The sequence below is a fragment of the Salmo salar genome, chromosome ssa10 (assembly GCF_905237065.1).
Source record: "Salmo salar chromosome ssa10, Ssal_v3.1, whole genome shotgun sequence".
NCBI classification, from domain to species: Eukaryota; Metazoa; Chordata; class Actinopteri; order Salmoniformes; family Salmonidae; genus Salmo; species Salmo salar.
Window position 1 is genome coordinate 121,839,448 of NC_059451.1, and position 21,838 is coordinate 121,861,285.

Here is a 21,838-nt window from a genome sequence, read left to right on the forward strand (position 1 = left end):
AGTATTTGGTTTTAAATAGACTTAGGTATCAAAAGTAAAAGTATAAATCATTTTTAATTCCTTATATTAAGCAAACAAGATGACATAATTTTCTTGTTTTTTAAATGTACGGATAGCCAGGGGCACAGTTCAACACTCAGACTTAATTTACAAACAAAGCATTTGTGTTTATTGAGTCTGCCAGATCAGAGGCAGTAGAGATGACCACGGATGTTCTCTTGATAAATGTGTGTATTACACCATTTTCTGCTATGCATTCAAAATGTACTTTTGGGTGTCAGGGAAAATGTATGGAATAAAAAGTACATTATTTTCTGTAGGAATGTAGTGGAGTAAATGTTGTCAAAAATATAAATAGTAAAGTACAGATACCCCCCCAAAAACGACTTAAGTAGTACTTTCAAGTATTTTTACTTAAGTACTTTACACCACTGTTAGCCATCTACTGTCCCCAGTACATGGTGCACCTGTGCAATGATCATGCTGTTTTATTAATCAGCTTCTTAATATGCCACACCTGTCAGGTGAATGTATTCTCTTGGCAAAGGAGAAATGCTCACTAACAGGGATGCAAATAAATGTGCGCACAAAATTTGAGAGAAATAAGCTTTTTGTGCTTATGGAGGATTTCTGGGATCTTTTATTTCAGCTCATGAAACATGGTACCAACACTTTACATGTTGCGTTTATATTTTTGTTCCGTGTAGATCGGGTACGCCAATATAATTGACTGCTGAGGCCGTACCCCACAATAGTCTATTTTAGTGACCAGTCACTAAAATAACTCGATCAATAACATCACCTTATATTCAGTGAAATTAAGTAAGATATTCGTTTTTATTTTTCATAATTTTAGATATTCTTCTGTACTTGTATAATTTACAGTATATATATATATATATATATATATATATATATATATATATATATATATATATATATATGTATATATATTTATTTTTTTGGCTTGATCTAATTCTATGTTGTCACTAAATAGGCAGTAGCAATGACTGGACAGACAAGAATAATGGGAACATACACATGACAGCACAGACCTGTATGTACCTCATTTTCTCTCGGAACCAAAGAGCCAGTTATCGATTGTACACACACGGAATTCATTAGGATCAGACACACAGGCAAGATGGCGGAGGGAGATTCATGGGGTAAGAATCAACCTGTGTGTGGAATGGCGTATTATTTAAGTTATACCTAAATCGTTGACAATTACACATATCAGAGACGATAGTTTTAAGTTTGTAAAATGTTTTGTATCGTTGGTCTTAGATGCTGACACTTTCGACCCGGACGAGCTGGCGGCTATCGGGACCAAGAAAACTGTTGTGGCGGATAAATGGGAAGGCGAGGACGACGATGACGATATCAAGGTAGCTAGCTAACTTAATTAGCTGGCGAGAATGAATAACCAAAACAACCCTTGATAATTTATCGACAACGTGTGTTGTTTTTTTTAAACTCTGAATATGACTTGAACCCTAGTTGATTTCGAGGCCATCTGTTCGCATCCTAGCTAGCTAGATCACCAGGAATCTGTTAACTAGCAAGCTAAAGTTAGCCGACCGGTCCCCAGTCTAGCGGTGACGAGTCGGGACTTATGGGGACAGGCTCCATCAAATGTCCACTGTATTCGACCCGCTTACCGACGGTGATGTTTAGCTAGTGGTCCCCCATCGTTAGCTAGCCACCGTTGTTAGAATTCATATATATATAGATATATATATCTATCTCATTGGGTGTTAGCTAGCTAGAGATGGGCAACTTTGATGGGGGGGGGGGGGGTTCCCAGCATGTAAAAGCTGCAATAATGCGGGGCCTTGCCACTAATTAGCGTATTAAAGTGTCAAATTCGGTAGATATGCTCTTTGGGATGTATTACTTGATATTAGGTGTAGACAAAAAATTTTGCAACATAATCCAATATGACCGTCTATACTCAATCTGATTTTGGGAAGGTGATATTACCAAATCAAATGTTATTGGTCACATACAGACATTTAGCAGATGTTATTGTGGGTGTAGTGAAATGCTTGTGTTCCTAGCTCTGATTGTGCGGTAGTATCTAACAATGCACACAATCTAAAGTAAAATAATGAAATTAAGAGATAAATATTAGGACAATATATAATAAATATTAGGACGAGCAATGTCGGAGAGGCATTGACTAAAATACAGTAGAATAGAATACAGTATATACATATGAAATGAGTAAAGCCATATGGAAACATTATTAAAGTGACCAGTGTTCCATTATTAAAGTGACCAGGGTCCCATGACTATGTACATAGGGCAGCAGCCTCTAAGGTGCAGGGTTGAGTAACAGGGTGGCAGCCGGATAGTGACCGTGGCTAAGTTCAAGGCAGTGTACTGTCTGGCTATTGGTGACTATTTAACAGTCTGATGGCCTTGAGTTACAAGCTGTTTTTCCAGTCTCTCGGTCCCAGCTTTGATGCACCTGTACTGACCTCGCCTTCTGGATGATAGCGGGGTGAACAGGCAGTGGCTCGGGTGGTTGTTGTCCTTGATAATCTCTTTGGCCTTCCTGCTGTAGGTGTCCTGGAGGGCCTGCAGTGTGCCCCCGGTGATGCGTTGTGCAGACTGCGCCACCCTCTGGAGAGCGTTGAGGTTGCGGGCGGTGCAACCCCGAAGACAGTACAGTATGAAGATAGGCTCAAAAACTGCTTCTCCAATAGAAATCCCTGATCACATTTGTAGGCCATGTTATGGAGCCGTTGGCTAGCTAAACTCATGCGTAAACCCAATTACATGTTTCTAACGGTCATCTCGTTCCCGAACTGCGCATGTGCAGGCCGTCAAATCAAAGGCACTCCTTCGTTTTTATGAAGTATTTTTTTTATTTGATCTTTTTTAGAAGAAAAATGAAAGTGTGTCAGTTTCACAAGGTTGTAGTAATAACAGTTCAGTTACTTGAAGACATTGGCTCAAATCAAGATAAATGATTATTTTAGTTGTTTAATGATCTTCTCTCATTGACTTCTTCTCATACCCCTGGATGGTGTGTTTGGTCTGTTTTACAAGCGTTCCCGGAAGTCTTGCAATGTTGCGTTTCTGGGTTTAGATACCCTGTCATATTACTGTAGATTTTCTTTGTTGTTGCCATACAGTACCAGTCAACAGTTTGGACACACCTACTCCATTTTAAGTTTTTTTTTTTAAATTTATTTTTACTATTTTCTACGTTGTAGAATAATGGTGAAGACATCACAACTATGAAATAACACATATGGAATCATGTAGTAACCAAAAAAAGTGTTATACACTAATCAAAATATATTTTAGATTCTACAAAGTAGCCACCCTTTGCCTTGATGACAGCTTTGCACACTCTTGGTATTCTCTCAACCAGCTCCACCTCGAATGCTTTTCCAACAGTTTTGAAGGAGTTCACACATATGCTGAGCAATTGTTGGTGGCTTTCACTCTCTGCTGTCCAACTCATCCCAAACCATCTCAATTGGGTTGAGGTCGGGTGATTGTGGAGGCCAGGTCATCTGATGCAGCATTCCCTCACTCTCCTCCTTTGTCAAATAGCCCTTACACAGCCTGGAGGTGTTTTGGGTCATTTTCCTGTTGAAAAACAAATTATAGTCCCACTAAGTGCTAAACAGATGGGATGGCGTATCGCTGCAGAATGCTGTGGTAGCAATGCTGGTTAAGTGTGCCTTCAATTCCAAATAGGCCTTCATTGTAAATAAGAATTAGTTCTTAACTGGATAAATAAAATTTAAAAAATCCATGTGAATTCACTATGAAATACACTACCCAAACCAAAATGAAAGTCTCTTCTAGTGATTTAAAATGAAACTTTTTAATTTGATAAAGACAAAACAAACAAAAAAAGGACTGTGAAAAGACCCCTGGTGGCATGTCTGGTGGGGTAAGTGTGTGTGTGTGTCAGTGCTGTGTGTAAGTTGACTTGACAAACAATTTGGAATTTAACACAATGTTTCTTACAAAAAAGAAGTGATGCAGTCAGTCTCTCCTTGACTCTTAGCCAAGAGAGACTGACATGCATATATATCAGCCCTCTGATTACACTGAAGGGCAAGATGTGTCGCTCTGTTCTGGGCCAGCTGCGGTTTAACTAGGTCTTTCCTTGCAGCATTTGACCACACAACTGGATAATAATCAAGATAAGACAAAACTAGAGCCTGTAGGACTTGTTTTTGAAGTGTGGTGTCAGATCGATAGATATTTAACTTTCAGAACACGTAAGTACAGCCGGCATGATGCATTTTGCTTTTGTGTGGAGTTTCCTTTAAGAGTTGGAAAAATGGCAGAAATACTTTGAGAAGTTAAATGAGAAGGAAATGCAAGCTTTGCACAGTGGAATTGAGGTATTATAATGGGTAGTACAGGTGCAGTAATGGTAGTACAGTAATGGTAGTACAGGTGCAGTAGTGGTAGTACAGGTGCAGTAATGGTAGTACAGTAATGGTAGTACAGGTGCAGTAATGGTAGTACAGGTGCAGTAATGGTAGTACAGTAATGGTAGTACAGTAATGGTAGTACAGGTGCAGTAGTGGTAGTACAGGTGCAGTAGTGGTAGTACAGGTGCAGTAGTGGTAGTACAGGTGCAGTAGTGGTAGCACAGGTGCAGTAGTGGTAGCACAGGTGCAGTAGTGGTAGCACAGGTGCAGTAGTGGTAGCACAGGTGCAGTAGTGGTAGTACAGGTGCTATGCTTAACCATCTGAACGGGACGCACCGTGAGGCCCAAACCATTGTTGGTCGCAGCTGCATTGTGAATTCACATGGGATTTTTTTTGTTTTTCTTATTCTAAACAGGATTTATTTTTATGTGGAGTTTAAATGCTTTCCATTTGTAACATCCCTAGATCACCTACCATTTATAATTCAAACAGTGGATACCGACGTCATTGTCCTCCTTGCTGGGATGTTCCATCTTACCAAGGATTATCCAACGATAGCTCTGTGGTTTGTTTTAGGAATGGGTAAAACCTACCAGGACATTTGCATCAACACCATCTGAGAAAGCTTTGCCAGGCTTCCACAGGCTGATTTCAGGATTGATCAGTCCTTGCATCCATAGCTCTATACATTTTAAGTAATTAATTTCTCCGGCCCCATCCCACTTTTTACCAAAACAAGGGCGGGGAGAGAGCTTTAAGGAGATTGTCGCTTTAACCTCTATGGGCTAGGTGGGACGCTAGCGTGCCACCCGTGGTGCACTCCATCAACAGCAGGTGCATTTCAAGAGCGGCAAATTTGAATCCAAATAAATGTCAAAATTCTAATTTTTCAAACATACAACTATTTTACACCCTTTGAAAGATAAACATCTCCTTAATCTAACCACGTTTTACGATTTCAAAAAGGTTTTACGGCGAAAGCATACATTTAGAGTATGTTAGGACAGTACATTTACAAGAGTTGTGTGTAATGTTTTGTCAAGTCAAAGACAGGGTCACCAAAACCATAAAACCAGCTAAAATGATGCACTAACCTTTTACAATCTCCATCAGATGACACTCCTAGGACATTATGTTAGACAATGCATGCATTTTTAGTTCTATCAAGTTCATATTTATATCCAAAAACAGCGTTTTACTATGGCATTGATGTTGAGGAAATCGTTTCCTCCAATAACCGGCAGTCAAGTCAGCGTCACAAATTAAATAATTAAAATTAGAAAACATTGGTAAAATATTATATTGTCATTTAAAGAATTATAGATTTACATCTCTTGAACGCAATCAACTTGCCAGATTTAAAAATAACCTTACTGGGAAATCACACTTTGCAATAATCTGAGCACTGCGCCCAGAAAAATACGCGTTGCGATACAGACTAGACGTCATGTTGGGGAGATCTAAAATCGAAAATACTATGTAAATAATCCATTACCTTTGATTCTCTTCATCAGATGTCACTTCCAGGTATCACAGGTCCATAACGAATGTAGTTTTGTTCAAAAAAGCTCATAATTTATGTCCAAAAATCTCCGTCTTGTTAGCACATGATCTAAGCCAGCCGGACTTCTCGTCATGAACGAGGGGGAAAAAATATATTTCCGTTCGTTCAAACATGTCAAACGTTGTATAGCATAAATCATTAGGGCCTTTTTTTAACCAGAACATGAATAATATTCAAGGTGGACGAATGCATACTCTTTTATAACGTATTGGAACGAGGGTACCCAACATGAACTCGCGCGCCAGGTGTCTAATGGGACATCATCGTTCCATGGCTCTTGTTCGGTCAGATCTCCCTCCAGAAGACTCAAAACACTTTGTAAAGGCTGGTGACATCTAGTGGAAGCAATAGGAAGTGCCAAAATATTCCTCAGCCCCTGTGTTTTTCAATGGGATAGGTTTAAAGTCAATACAACACATCAGGTATCCACTTCCTGTCAGAAAATGTCTCAGGGTTTTGCCTGCCAAATGAGTTCTGTTATACTCACAGACACCATTCAAACAGTTTTAGAAACTTTAGAGTGTTTTCTATCCATATATAATAAGTATATGCATATTCTAGTTACTGGGTAGGATTAGTAACCAGATTAAATCGGGTACATTTTTTTTATCCAGACGTGCAAATGCTGCCCCCTAGCCCTAACAGGTTAAGGAATACATTTTGTATTATTACTTAATTTCATGTTATGAAAATTTTACTTAAGCTATTTTAATCATGACTACGGCTTCATTACCATCTACATTGGCAGCGATTTTTGAATTCCGCTTCCTAATTTAAGTTTGCAATGAGTACCCCTTCTAGGATGTTTTTCATATCATCTGAAGAATGTTTAACAAATGTCATGCTTTTATCTGTTGCATAACAATTTATGGTCAAATACCAGCTATTATGGCAGCCATTTTGAATTTTTTTGCAGTAACTCGCTTCATGGTTAAGTTTGAAAAGGGTACCCCTACTGGGATGTTTTCATATCACCTGAGAAATGTTTGTACCAAATTTCATGCTTGTATCCACTGTTTGCTGGATTCACCTTGCAGCAATACATTAAAGGCATTGGACTACTAGCCCCATTAGCTATAACTTGGCTATCATATGGGATGCTTATTAGTCACGTAGACTTTTCGTTTACTAGTGATCACATTAGTAAACAAATAACATCTTAAAACAACTAACACCAGTATTTGTCCCAAATGGGACTTGAAGACAGCATTACCAATGGTGGAGCTAGATAATGCCAGCGGTCATATCAGACAGGCCTAGCTAGTGGAATTCAACGATGGACAACGAATGAAATATGGTGTGTGATATGGCCCTAGTGGTAACTAGTGAGCTAAAAACACATTAATGGATGCCACATTCTGAAGCTTACATCCATTTGTCCCTAACCTTATTTTCTCCTGTTTCCTGTTTTGTAGGACAACTGGGATGATGACGAGGAGGAATTTAAAAAAGCAGAAGAGAAAAAAGCTGGTATTTTTTTTTTTTTAAGCCACATGAATTGAACCAGTGAGTTCTGACTATATTAATTTAATACAAGCTCAATATTCCCCCCCCCCCATTTTGTCTTTGTAGCAGAGACAAAACTTTCTGAAAAGAAGAAATTAGCTGAAAAAATCAAAGAAAAGGAAAGTTTACAAATGAAAAAACAAGAAGAGCTGAGAAAACGGGTAGGTGTTTTGCATACAGGGATTTTTTTTCCTTGTCGTTGCTATGGCGTACATCCATTATGGCTAGTCGTCACCAAGACCAACCCATCTACTGCAACAGTGATTGCTAGTTTGCTTATCAAAATTCAGCAGAAACTTGACCTTTTTGCTTTCAGCCTATATTCCCTGATTTATTTGAGTTGTATTTATCAAATGTGAAAGTTTCATTTTAAATCTCTCTAGAAGAGACTTTAATTTTGGTTTAGGTCCATATTAGGAAACAAACTGTACTGTATTTCATCTGCTTTCCCAGACCCAGGTGAAGCCTCTAAAGTCAGCCCTAAGGGATTTTACACAGTGTCCATGAATGACAAGTCATTGGCTGCTGGATCTGAAAGTATATTTCTTTGTTTGTTAGTTAGAGGAATCACAGGAAACAGAACTCTCACCGGAGGATGAGCTTGCAGAGAAACTCAGAGTGAAGAAGTTACAGGAGGAAGCTGATCTTCTATTGGCTCAGGAGGCTTTCGGTAAGAGACCTGTATTACAGGAGGAGGTGAAAGTCTCTGAATAAGAGCGTCTGCTAAATGACTCAATGTACAGAAAAGGGAACATTTGCTTTCTGATATGGTCAGTAAGCAAATAAGTACATGGTTCAATTTGCTTATGCATAGAATCACATATACATTACCAGTCAAAAGTTTGGACACCTACTCATTCAAGGGTTTTTCTTCATTAAAAAAAAAAAAACTATTTTCTACATTGTAGAATAACAGTGAAGACATCAAAACTATGAAATAACACATATGGAATCGTGTAGTAACCAAAAAAGTGTTAAACAAATCAATATATTTTATATTTTAGATTCTTCAAAGTAGCCACCCTTTGCCTTGATGACAGCTTTGCACATTCTTGGCATTCTCTCAACCAGCTTCATGAGGTAGTCACGGGAACGTCCTTGGTTGCAACACTCCACTACCGAGTTCCAAACTTCCTCTGGGAGCAACAATCAGCACAAGAACTGTTAGTCGGGAGCTTCATGAAATGGGTTTCCATGAAATGGGTTTCCACAAGCCTAAGATCACCATGCACAATGCCAAGTGTCGGCTGGAGGGGTGTAAAGCTCGCCGCCGTTTAACTCTGGAGAAGTGGAAACGAATTCTCTTAAGTGTTGAATCACACTTCGCCATCTTGGCAGTACAACAAAAATAATCAGGGTTTGGCGGATGCCAGGAGAACGCTACCTGCACGAATGCATAGTGCCAACTGTAAAGTTTGGTGGGGGAAGAATAATGGTCTGGGGCTGTTTTTCATGGTTTGGGCCCCTTAGTTCTAGTGAAGGGAAATCTCAACGCTACAGCATACAATGACATTCTAGACGATTCTGTGCTTTCAACTTTGGCAACAGTTTTGGGAAGACCCTTTCCTGTTTCAGCATGACAATGCCCCGGTGCACAAAGCGATGTCTATACAGAAGTGGTTTGTCGATCAGTGTGGAAGAACTTGACTGGCCTGCACAGAGCCCTGACCTCAACCCCATCGTACACCTTTGGGTTAAATTGGAACGCTGACTGCTGGCCTAATCGCCCAACATCAGATACCCAACCTCACTAACGCTCTTGTGACTGAATGGAAGCAAGTCCCCCTGCAGCAATGTTCCAATATCTAGTGGAAAGCCTTCCCAGAAGAGTGGAGGCTGTTATAGCAGCAAAGGGGCGGACCAACTCCATATTAATGCACATGATTTTGGAATGAGATGTTCAACAAGCAGGTGTCCACATACTTTTGGTCATGTAGTGTATGTTGAATGATAAATATTCAAGGCTGACAGTCTACACATATTACAGATTAATAGAAGGCTTTACAGAGAATCTAGGATAAACCAGACATTTTGTTAAAAGTATCAAGAGTTTTAGACATTGTCAACAACAGTTTCCTGTTGAAAAGCTTCATATCCTGCTGCTCAAATCATTTTTCCTTCTCAAATCAGGTGTCGTCAACAACGTAAAAGGAATTGATGCTATAAGCCCGTCTTCTAAAGATGACTTCACAGAGTTTGAAAAGTTGTTAAAAGACAAGATATCACCTTTCGAGAGTTCAATACACTATTCCGGCTTCCTGGAGTCCTTGTTTCGAGACCTCTGTCTCTCATGTAAGTATTCATTTAATAATACACATTTAGAGAAGTCAGTGTCCCTGTATTATATGAAATAATGTTTTAACTGTGCACCTCTTATGTTCCAGTGGAGGTGGAGGACTTGAAAAGAGTCAGCAACTCCCTCACAGTCTTACTAAGTGAGAAACAGAAACAGGAAAAGGTTAGTGTTTTCTTTTTCAAATGACAGACAAGTAGAGACGTTTATCACCAGTATAGATGGTCTACTTCCACCGCTATTCAGTCTTGTCCGGGTCATGTTCATTTGGCATCAAACGGAAGAAAACAGACTGGAACAGTGAGGTACTACCTGGAGTTGCGTGCCATAATGGAAATGATGATCAAATGAGTTACTGTCATAAGACAATACTAATCATCCCCTCTTCATTTCCAACAGCAGCTGAATAAAGGACAATACTAATCATCCCTCTTCATTTCTAACAGCAGCTGAATAAAGGACAATACTAATCATCCCCTCTTCCAACAGCAGCTGAATAAAAGACAATACTAATCATCCCCTCTTCATTTCCAACAGCAGCTGAATAAAGGACAATACTAATCATCCCTCTTCATTTCCAACATCAGCTGAATAAAGGACAATAGTAATCATCCCCTCTTCATTTCCAACAGCAGCTGAATAAAGGACAATACTAATCATCCCCTCTTCCAACAGCAGCTGAATAAAGGACAATACTAATCATCCCCTCTTCATTTCCAACAGCAGCTGAATAAAGGACAATACTAATCATCCCCTCTTCATTTCCAACAGCAGCTGAATAAAGGACAATACTAATCATCCCCTCTTCATTTCCAACAGCAGCTGAATAAAGGACAATACTAATCATCCCCTCTTCATTTCCAACAGCAGCTGAATAAAGGACAATACTAATCATCCCCTCTTCATTTCCAACAGCAGCTGAATAAATGACAATACTAATCATCCCTCTTCATTTCCAACAGCAGCTGAATAAAGGACAATACTAATCATCCCCTCTTCCAACAGCAGCTGAATAAAGGACAATACTAATCATCCCCTCTTCCAACAGCAGCTGAATAAAGGACAATACTAATCATCCCCTCTTCCAACAGCAGCTGAATAAAGGACAATACTAATCATCCCCTCTTCCAACAGCAGCTGAATAAAGGACAATACTAATCATCCCCTCTTCCAACAGCAGCTGAATAAAGGACAATACTAATCATCCCCTCTTCCAACAGCAGCTGAATAAAGGACAATACTAATCATCCCCTCTTCCAACAGCAGCTGAATAAAGGACAATACTAATCATCCCCTCTTCCAACAGCAGCTGAATAAAGGACAATACTAATCATCCCCTCTTCCAACAGCAGCTGAATAAAGGAAAGAAGAAGAAGAAAGGCCTGGTTTCTGCCGGAGGGATGAAGTCCAAGATGAAGGATGACCTAGCGGACTACGGCGAGTTCGATGGAGGTTACGTACAAGACTACGAGGACTTCATGTGACGTGACACCAACCGAGTGCTGCGTCTCAAACGGCACCCTGTTCCCTATGTAGAACCCTTTTTATATAGGGGATAGGGTGACATTTAGTAGGCTTCCACTGTCTGTCCCCCATTCCCTCTCCACTCTGCTCCACCCAACCCCCTCAGAGCATGACCTATGACCTATTCTACTGCCCAGAGCCATCCAATGATAACCACCCTTATGTCGCCCACCGCCAGCCGCACACAAACTCGATTTTGAAAGAAGGGTTGAATGGTTTGACCAAGAACGTCTGATTTCCTCGAAAACTGACTGACCAATAAGACTGTTCTGGATACCAATATGTTTCACCTCCCATAATGAGATGCAAAAACACAGCAGCAAACTTTTTAAAGTTTTTTTTCCCCCCAAAACCTAGAATGGATTTAATTGTATCTTTTTAAAAGAAATGATCTGTCAACAAAATTAATTGTTACTGTTTGACGAAAGGAAAATATATTTTGTGTTCCATGCAAATCAGATTCTTACTATTTTTCTCAAGTATTATAAAAACATTTATTTTTATTTATTTTTTACTCAAAGGATGGCTATTGGCATTCTGAAATATAACACTGCTTTTGTTATGTAAAGGATATAGTTCTCCAGATGTCAGTTCGGTGCTCATCACATATTACACTTGGGAATATATTGATCCTTGACGACATATCGTATTTTTCAGGAGAACATGTCCAGAAGGAGTTTAGGACCAGTTGAGAAAAGCAACCCAGGAATGAACATGTTGCATGGTTACATAGTCTTCAAATATATTTTTTATTTGTTGAATTCCTAAATTCTGTGTTTTATAGAATGGTTAAAGATTGATTACTTCTAGTTGTAAGGAGGGTAATATTGCCCTGAACATCCTTCCCCCTTTACATTATTTAAATTTTTCTAGGAAAATAATACAAAATGTTACTATAAAGTAATTTTAAGGCTAGGAAGTATCGAAGCCACACAAAGTCAATGTGTGAACGTAGGCCCATATACTGCTGAAATGAACATGATGTAACCATAATCTTAACTGTCAGTGTATTTTAATGGAGAAATGATGGAGCTGAAAATAATCTGTTATGTAGCGTTTCAATAAATAGCCGTAGGGTACTACTCCGTGTCAGATAGAAAACACAGCGCTGAACATTTCATCCTGGGCCTATGTTCACAAAGCATCTGGGTAGATATGCTGATCTAGGATCAGGTGCCCCCCCCCCTCTTATTCATTATGATCAGAAAAGGCTAAACTGATCCTAGAACAGCACTGCTACGCTGAGAAACCCTGTATAATCACTTCCACTGAGTTGAAGCAACAATCATTCTAGGTCTCCTTGGCATAACTTTGCACGGCTTGTATCAAGTGAGGTGAGAAACAGACCAAATGTATTAGGAAAGAAGGTTGTACTGGGATAATATCACTTGTTTTTGTTTTTCACAACACATTTTCAGGATTGGTAATGGAAATAGAAATATAATATTAAATACTAGTTTTTATTTTTATTTTATCCACCTAATTTAATAAAATCGTTAAAATTATCTTAATTTTTTATTTATTTTTAATGCATTTTAGAATTTGTATCATTTTGGCTTATCAAATATGAAGTATTTTAATGTTATTCATGGGTTGATCTGAGAGTGGTGGACGAGTCAAAATAACTAACTACCTTCAACAAACAGTCTCCATTGGGGGAATTAATCTCGTTCATCAGACGAGCTGAATCAATGTATTTTTCAACGTATTGTGACATGGAATCGATGTGGAAAATACATTGGATTTGAGAGAAAAAAACAATATTACGTCATCATGGTCACCAAATTTGAACATAGACAAACCTTGCAATGCGAGTTGAACATGTTCCTTTGAAACAATGTCAGATCATCAATGTTATATCCACTATCAGAAGAAAGCAAACAAAAGGCTTGGCAGCACCTCCTACTGGAGGATTTATCTAATTACAGCTACCCATTGGTCTCCCATTCAGTTTTAGAAACACTTAGCCCTGTTTAGTTATGGTATTTGTCACTGACTATTACCAATGTGCTATCTTCAGAGTGATTGATTGTTGAAAGGTCTCCACTTAAAAAAAAAAAAAATAGATTCACTGTTGCTATCGAAGTCATTCTGAAGGATAGATTTAACAGAGCAAATTACCATACTTTATCACTATTTAGGCCTATAAACTGAGTGTACAAAACATTAGGAACACCTTCCTAATATTGAGTTGCACCTCCTTTTGCACTCAGAACAGCCTCAATTCATCAGGACATGGACTCTACAAAGTGTTGAAAGCGTTTCCACAGGGATGCTGGTCCATGTTGACTCCAATGCTTCCCAAAGTTGAGTCAAGTTGTCTGGATGTCCTTTGGGTGGTGGACCACTCTTGATACACACGGGGAAACTGTTGAGCGTGAAAAACCCAGCAGCGTTGCAGTTCTTGACACAAACCGGTGCCCCTGGCACCTACTACCATACACTGTTCAAAGGCACTTAATTATTTTGTCTTGCCCATTCACCCTCTGAATGGCACACATACACAATCCATGTCTCAATTGTCTCAAGGCTTAAAAATCCTTCTTTAACCCGTCTCCTCCCCTTCATTTATACTGTTTGAAATGGATTTAACAGGTGACGTCAATAAGGGATTATAGCTTTCACCTGGATTCACCTGGTCAGTCTGTGTCATGGAAAAAGCATGTTTTGTACAATCAGTGTATGTATATATAATTTGCAAAGTCATCAACAGCTATTGTTTCAATTCAATCCTGGATTCAACAAAGAATAGACAATAGATTGGCCTAAGGTTTCAAGCTCTGTTAGATTTCAAAATGATACAGTGGCTTGCGAAAATATTCACCCCCTTGGCATTTTTCCTATTTTGTTGCCTTACAACCTGGAATTTAAATTCATTTTGGGGGGTTGTATCATTTGATTTACACAACATGCCTACCACTTCGAAGATGCAAAATATTTTATTGTGAAACAAACAAGAAATAAGACAAAAAAAACAGAACTTGAGAGTGCATAACTATTCATCCTCCCAAAAGTCAATACTTTGTAGAGCCTCCTTTAGCAGCAATTACAGCTGCAAGTCTCTTGGCGTATGTCTCTATAAGCTTGGCACATCTAGCCACTGGGATGTTTGCCCATTCTTCAAGGCAAAACTGCTTCACCTCTGTCAAGTTGGATGGGTTCCGCTGGTGTACAGCAATCTTTAAGTCATACCACAGATTCTCAATTGGATTGAGGTCTGGGCTTTGACTAGGCCATTCCATGATATTTAAATGTTTCTCCTTAAACCACTCGAGTGTTGCTTTAGCAGTATGCTTAGGGTCATTGTCCTACTGGAAGGTGAACCTCCGTCCCAGTCTCAAATCTCTGGAAGACTGAAACAGGTTTCCCTCAAGAATGTCCCTGTATTTAGTGCCATCCATCACTCCTTCAATTCTGACCAGTCCCTGCCGATGAAAAAACATCCCCACAGCATGATATTGCCACCACCATGCTTCACTGTGGGGATGGTGTTCTCGGGGTGATGAGAGGTGTTGGGTTTGCGCCAGAGATAGCGTTTTCCTTGATGGCCAAAAAGCTAAATTTTAGTCTCATCTGACCAGAGTACCTTCTTCCATATGTTTGGGGAGTCTCCCACATGCCTTTTGGTGAACACCAAATGTGTTTGCTTATTTCTTTCTGTAAGCAATGGCTTTTTTTTCTGGCCACTCTCCCGTAAAGCCCAGCTTTGTGTAGTGTACAGGGCTTAAAGTCGTCCTATGGACAGATACTCTAATCTCCGCTGTGGAGCTTTGCAGACTTCTGAAGGTAAAGTGGTTGCACCAGATCTTATTTAGGGGCTTCATAGCAAAGGGAGTGAATACATATGCACGCACCACTTTAGCGTGGTTATTTTTTTTTTTAATTCTGAACCAAGTAATTTTTTTCATTTCACTTCACCAATTTGGACTATTTTGTGTATGTCCATTACATGAAATCCAAATATAAAATCTATTCAAATTACAGGTTGTAATGCAACAAAATAGGAAAAACAGCAAGGGGGATGAATACTTCTGCAAGGCGCTGTACTTTAGTAATTGGACCTGAAGAAGGCGTGACAGTTCCTCTTCCCCTCAGGAGGTTGAAAAGGTTTATCATGGACCCTCAGATCCTCAAAAAGTTCTACAGCTGCACCATCGAGAGCATCTTGACTGGCTGCATCACTGCTTGGTACGGCAATAGCACGACCCTCAATCGACCTGGTGCTACAGAGAGTGATGCGGACAGCCCAGTACATCACTGGGGCAGAGCTCCCTGCCATCCAGGACCTCTATATCAGTTGGAGTAAAAGGAAAACCGTTAAAGACTCCAGCAACCCGAGCCATTGACTGTTCTCTCTGCTTCCGCACGGCAAGCACCAACAGGCTCCTGAACAGCTACTATCCCCAAGCCATAAGACTGCTAAATAGCTAACTATATAGCTAACAAAGTGGCTACACAGACTATCTGAGTTGACCCTTGTAATAAACTTGAGTTTTTATTTTTGACTGTCTCTATGCACCCTCACACTGACACTCACTCCATCATTTGCTCAACACACATGATATGCCGATACATTTATACTGACTACACAGACTCACAAGCTGCTGGTACTGCGTTTATGTTTGGGCTCCTGAGTGGCGAGGCGGTCTAAAGCACTGCAGAGGTGTCACTACAGTCCCTGGTTCGAATCCAGGCTGTATCACATCTGGCCATGATTGGGAGTTCCATAGGGCGGAGCACAATTGGCCCAGCGTCGTTAGGGTTCGGCCGGTGTAGGAAGTCATTGTAAATACATTTTTAAAAAAAGTCTTAACTGACTTGCCTAGTTGAATAAAATGTAAATAAAATACAAATCATATATCCTGATGCCTAGTCACATTAACCTTATACATACACTGCATTTGGGAAGAATTCAGACTTTTCCCACATTTTATTACGTTACAGCCTTATTCTAAAATGGAAAAAATTAAATCCTCATCAATCTACACACAATACCTATAATGACAAAGTGAAAAACATGTTTTTTTTGCAAATATATATATATATATATAAAAAATTCAGACCCTTTGCTATGAGACTTGAAATTGAGCTCAAGTGCATCCTGTTTCCATTGATCATCCAGGTTGTAAGGCAATAAAATAGGAAAAATGCCAAGAGGGGTGAATACTTTCACAAGCCGCTGTATCCCTGCAAAGTGGTACCCCTCTGAGACAGTCTGCTAAACCTGGCGGTTCCTGAATAACAGTCTTTATGAACCCGCCATAACAGAACCAGTAGGAAGTGAGAATACAGCCTGGTCCAACCAATGGGCTGGTTGTTCTCTGAACATCCTTCTGATGTCTGGTTTATATTTGTAAAAAAAAATAGTGAAGAAATAGTTCGTCAAGAAAGACAAATGATTCACAAGCACTGGTGGTAATCTTAGTACAGTAAAACAACGTGTGTCTTCATTGAGTAGCCAAGCTATCGGTCAATCCACAGACATCTTGGATATCTCTGTTACAATCACATGCTTCTGAAACTTCACACAAGATACAACTAAGGTGATAAAAAATCAAGAGGATGTAGGCTGCTTCTCCATTCAATTAGAATTCTAAAAAAGTTACTAGTAAGACAGAGAGATTCAATATCTCCCAGATAAAAGCATAGTTTTGCAGGCCACAGCCTGTCTGAAAGCACAACATCCATTATCCACCTTTATGTTTGGATGTTCAGGGAATACAAGAGAAATTATACTTTAAAAGGTTGATTTAAATTGGTAGATAAGTGATTTGGCGCAGCGTTCTAAGGCACTGCATCTCAGTTCTAGAGGCGTCTCTACCGATACCCTGGTTTGAATCCAGGCTGTATCACAACCGGCCGTGATTAGGGAATCCCATAGTGCGGTGCACAATTGGCCCAGTAAAATGTCCCCTATCTGGGGACAATATATTAAATCGATTTTTCCACAGTGAAATAGGTTATACATAGCTGTGCCATTATTCAGAATTCGTAATTCGCGTGTATGAAATTTGAAGCCCCAAGCGGCGAAACCTGCCGCTCTGAAAACATGCGCTTTATAATGTTTTGATTATATGACCAGGCTTTTATTTTACAATTTGTATCAGCAACGATCTGGAGCCATCCGTCAGTAATACCCACATACATGTATTTTAGCGATCATTTTGTACATGTAGCCTGTTGTAATCATTATGGAACTGTAGCAGGTTAAACGTGGAGCCTGGCGCACGGTTCACCACGACTGGACCGCTGTCATACAGTTCCACGATTAGTGACAATTAAAGTAGATTTATAGGACTATAGTTCAACCACTATTGGACACTTATTTTACACATTCCGATATTTCATGGATTGAATTTGAATATGACAACTTTCAGTATGAATCAAACCAGTGCACGTTTTATTCATCAATATCCAGTATTTCGTGAGTAGATAGATGCTCTCCAACACAATAGGCCAATTGGTATTTTATGTGCATGATGTGAAGTTTGTTGTAGTGACTGAGTAAGCTTCATTGTAAAAGTGTGCCTCAAAAGTGTCATGTTTGCAAAAGTTTATTATGCGAAGCACACATTTAGGCAGCCGGGACCACAGGCCGGGACCACTCCGTAGGCCGGGACCACAGGCCGGGACCACAGGCCGGGACCTCTCCGTAGGCCGGGACCGCAGGCCGGGACCTCAGGCCGGGACCTCTCCGCAGGCCGGGACCACAGGCCGGGACCACAGGCCGGGACCTCTCCGTAGGCCGGGACCACAGGCCGGGACCACAGACCGGGACCTCTCCGTAGGCCGCCCTGTCGGTCTAGCTCTCACTGCAGTCCAGTGCCATGGACATCTTTGAAGTTTGGCCTCTAGTAATTTAGGAGGGCAACTTTATAAAGGCCTCCTCACAATGGCCTTATCATACAAGGCTCTATAAACAGATTAAAAAATACATAGGCTATTTTTGCGTTGATGATGTATGTATTGAAGTCAAGTGGTTCAACATTGAAATGCGTTTTAATTGAACACATAGTGCAGCTTGGACAAGGAGACGGTCGGTGGAAGTCTAGCGCCACCAGGTGGACAATTATTTTAGTTCCCTTGTGGCAGCAGTGGTGCTTCCAGAGATAGTTTATAAAAGATAAAATGTTACGTTAGTTTTATTATCTGCAAATTGTTTCTCCCACCCGTATTTGCTAGATTATTATTCCAATTTATCTGTAAATCTGGTTTTAACTCAACAAGGATTTGTCTCGTTTCCGATTGGAGGAGGGTGGATGACCACGTGATTTCGGATCCTACCAATGTGTTACTTTGTAACAGTGAAAAGTGTATTTTCCCGACGTTGATCAAATCCCAATCTATGCAGCATGTTTTACCAGCATCATCTTTGATATCTGGTGTAAAGTTTACAGAGCTCATTTTGGTGTACCCGTTACCGGATTTGACGTGTCCGAGAACGGCACCTTCCTCCCGAAAGCATTGCGGTATCGCTTCTCGGCCTTTTGGCTAAGATCAAGTGTAGTATCTGTTCTTATCAGTTTAATATCTGATACGTCCCCTATCTGGGGACCATATATTAAATTGATTTTTGGAATAGGGAGATGGAATAGGGGCTTGCTCCGTCCACTCCACGCATCGACCTGGTATTGCAGTACCTCCAGGAACGGTGCACCCCCTGCCGTTGTGAATAAAAACCAGATCAAGTTAACAGGATGTTTTTTGTATTGGAATTATGTTGGTTATAGTGTATCATTGTCTGTCAATGATGCTTAGAAAGTGGAGGTCAAGTCAGTCACCCAATAAATCTAAACAAATTGTTTTTGACGCTGTTATGCCGTGTTTATGTGTATAAAATGTACAAAACTATAGATTTTTACGTTTAGTCATTTAGTAGACGCTCTTATCCAGAGCGATTTACAGTAGTGAGTGCATACATTTCATGCATTTCTTTTGTACTGGTCCCCCGTGGGAATCGAACCCACAACCCTGGCGTTGCAAACACCATGCTCTACCAAACGATCTGTTTTCAAATGAAATGCAACAAAACATCTATTCTCTCTTGCTCTGGGAGTGCAGAGTCACCAGGGGAAAAACATCCTGTTAATAACTTGATCTGGTTTATATTCACAACGGCAGGGGGTGCACCGTTCCTGGAGGTACTGCAATACCAGGTCGATGCGTGGAGTGGACGGAGCAAGCCCCTATTCCATCTCCCTATTCCAAAAATCAATTTAATATATGGTCCCCAGATAGGGGACGTATCAGATATTAAACTGATAAGAACAGATACTACACTTGATCTTAGCCAAAAGGCCGAGAAGCGATACCGCAATGCTTTCAGGAGGAAGCTGCCGTTCTCGGACACGTCAAATCCGGTAACGGGTACACCAAAATGAGCTCTGTAAACTTTACACCAGATATCAAAGATGATGCTGGTAAAACATGCTGCATAGATTGGGATTTGATCAACGTCGGGAAAAGACACTTTTCACTGTTACAAAGTAACACATTGGTAGGATCCGTAATCACGTGGTCATCCAGCCTCCTCCAATCGGAAACGAGACAAATCCTTATTGAGTTAAAACCAGATTTACAGATAAATTGGAATAATAATCTATCAAATACGGGTGGGAGAAATAATTTGCAGATAATAAAATGGACATACCATTTTATCTTTTATAAACTATCTCTGGAAGCGTTGATGCCACAAGGGAACTAAAATAATTGTCCACTTGGTGGCGCCAGACTTCCACCGACCGTCTCCTTGTCCAAGCTGCACTGTGTGTTCAATTAAAATGTATTTCAATGTTGAACCATTTGACTTCAATACATACAACATCAACGCAAAAATAGCCTATGTATTTTTAAATCTGTCTATAGAGCCTTGTATGCATAATAAGGCCATTGTGAGGAGGCGTTTATAAAGTTGTCCTCCTAAATTACTAGAGTAGAGGATGAAATGCTTCTAAGGGGGGATTGGGGAAGGCTTTGTGTGTGTGTGTGTGTGTGTGTGTGTGTGTGTGTGTGGGGGGGGGGGGACGACGACACACTGTATAAGAAATCCTGAGATACCTTACAGATATACAGCCTGCTTTTCATCATTTATTTCACACAAGTTAGTTATGAATAAACCTTTATTCATTCATAGGTTAAATACATTATGCAAGTAAAAGTGATATGCCGCACACAATATAGTTAGTTATTGACTGTTTTATGATGGTGAAAAGTGAAAACACATTGCTTATTGTTTTCTCCTGTAACTGCAGTTCTACAATGGCCACTGGAGGGCAGTCTAATGCAACGGGTTATGAAACCCACAGATAGGACCAGAACCAAACCCACATTTGAGTTGTACATTGGAAATATTGTTAATGACAAACTTCTGTAACGCGTTTCATTCCCAAGTCCTCACAGTGATTTACCGGAGTGATAATCACGAAAACTGTTTTTGACTTGACTGCTTGTATTCTTCTCACCAGGCTGTCAGAACATCACAACATGTCACAGAGGAAAGGAAAAAAGTGGAAAGAGCTCTTTGCAACCTCGTATCCCAGTGGGAATGAAGAGCTCCTCGTATCCCAGTGGGAATGAAGAGCTCCTCGTATCCCAGTGGGAATGAAGAGCTCCTCGTATCCCAGTGGGAATGAAGAGCTCCTCGTATCCCAGTGGGAATGAAGAGCTCCTCGTATCCCAGTGGGAATGAAGAGCTCCTCGTATCCCAGTGGGAATGAAGAGCTCCTCGTATCCCAGTGGGAATGAAGAGCTCCTCGTATCCCAGTGGGAATGAAGAGCTCCTCGTATCCCAGTGGGAATGAAGAGCTCCTCGTATCCCAGTGGGAATGAAGAGCTCCTCGTATCCCAGTGGGAATGAAGAGCTCCTCGTATCCCAGTGGGAATGAAGAGCTCCACGTATCCCAGTGGGAATGAAGAGCTCCTCGTATCCCAGTGGGAATGAAGAGCTCCTCGTATCCCAGTGGGAATGAAGAGCTCCTCGTATCCCAGTGGGAATGAAGAGCTCCTCGTATCCCAGTGGGAATGAAGAGCTCCTCGTATCCCAGTGGGAATGAAGAGCTCCTCGTATCCCAGTGGGAATGAAGAGCTCCTCGTATCCCAGTGGGAATGAAGAGCTCCTCGTATCCCAGTGGGAATGAAGAGCTCCTCGTATCCCAGTGGGAATGAAGAGCTCCTCGTATCCCAGTGGGAATGAAGAGCTCCACGTATCCCAGTGGGAATGAAGAGCTCCTCGTATCCCAGTGGGAATGAAGAGCTCCTCGTATCCCAGTGGGAATGAAGAGCTCCTCGTATCCCAGTGGGAATGAAGAGCTCCTCGTATCCCAGTGGGAATGAAGAGCTCCTCGTATCCCAGTGGGAATGAAGAGCTCCACGTATCCCAGTGGGAATGAAGAGCTCCTCGTATCCCAGTGGGAATGAAGAGCTCCTCGTATCCCAGTGGGAATGAAGAGCTCCTCGTATCCCAGTGGGAATGAAGAGCTCCTCGTATCCCAGTGGGAATGAAGAGCTCCTCGTATCCCAGTGGGAATGAAGAGCTCCTCGTA

General features: G+C 40.7%; 1 protein-coding gene and 2 non-coding genes across 4 annotated transcripts; 2 read left to right on the forward strand and 1 right to left on the reverse strand.

The window, feature by feature from the left end:
* The first annotated feature begins 1,055 nt into the window (after positions 1–1,055).
* LOC106561754 (eukaryotic translation initiation factor 3 subunit J-A) lies at positions 1,056–12,802 on the forward strand. 2 transcript variants are annotated; one of them, XM_014125989.2, is made up of 8 exons: positions 1,056–1,166; positions 1,288–1,388; positions 7,390–7,444; positions 7,547–7,641; positions 8,039–8,150; positions 9,611–9,772; positions 9,865–9,938; positions 11,126–12,802. In XM_014125989.2, exons 1-8 carry the CDS (start codon positions 1,145–1,147, stop codon positions 11,255–11,257), a joined length of 753 nt encoding a protein of 250 aa, XP_013981464.1. In that variant the 5' UTR covers positions 1,056–1,144; the 3' UTR covers positions 11,258–12,802. The 2 variants fall into 2 exon arrangements, with proteins under 2 accessions (XP_013981464.1, XP_013981463.1); XM_014125988.2 differs by having other exon boundaries at positions 1,057–1,166; positions 11,123–12,802.
* A 5,966-nt stretch (positions 12,803–18,768) lies between these two features.
* LOC123724715 (U2 spliceosomal RNA) lies at positions 18,769–18,959 on the forward strand. Its single transcript, XR_006757237.1, has one exon. It is a non-coding gene; the product is annotated as a U2 spliceosomal RNA (small nuclear RNA).
* Positions 18,960–19,416: 457 nt separating this feature from the next.
* Positions 19,417–19,607, reverse strand: LOC123724726 (U2 spliceosomal RNA). The gene has a single exon (XR_006757239.1). It is a non-coding gene; the product is annotated as a U2 spliceosomal RNA (small nuclear RNA).
* Between the last annotated feature and the right edge of the window lie 2,231 nt (positions 19,608–21,838).

Coding starts and splice junctions, on each gene's coding strand:
- LOC106561754 (XM_014125988.2), top strand. CDS start 1,145: ATGGCGGAGGGAGATTCATGGG. Junction 7,445..7,546: donor AGCAGAAGAGAAAAAAGCTG/GTATTTTTTTTT, acceptor TTGTCTTTGTAG/CAGAGACAAAACTTTCTGAA. Junction 9,939..11,122: donor AGAAACAGAAACAGGAAAAG/GTTAGTGTTTTC, acceptor CTCTTCCAACAG/CAGCTGAATAAAGGAAAGAA.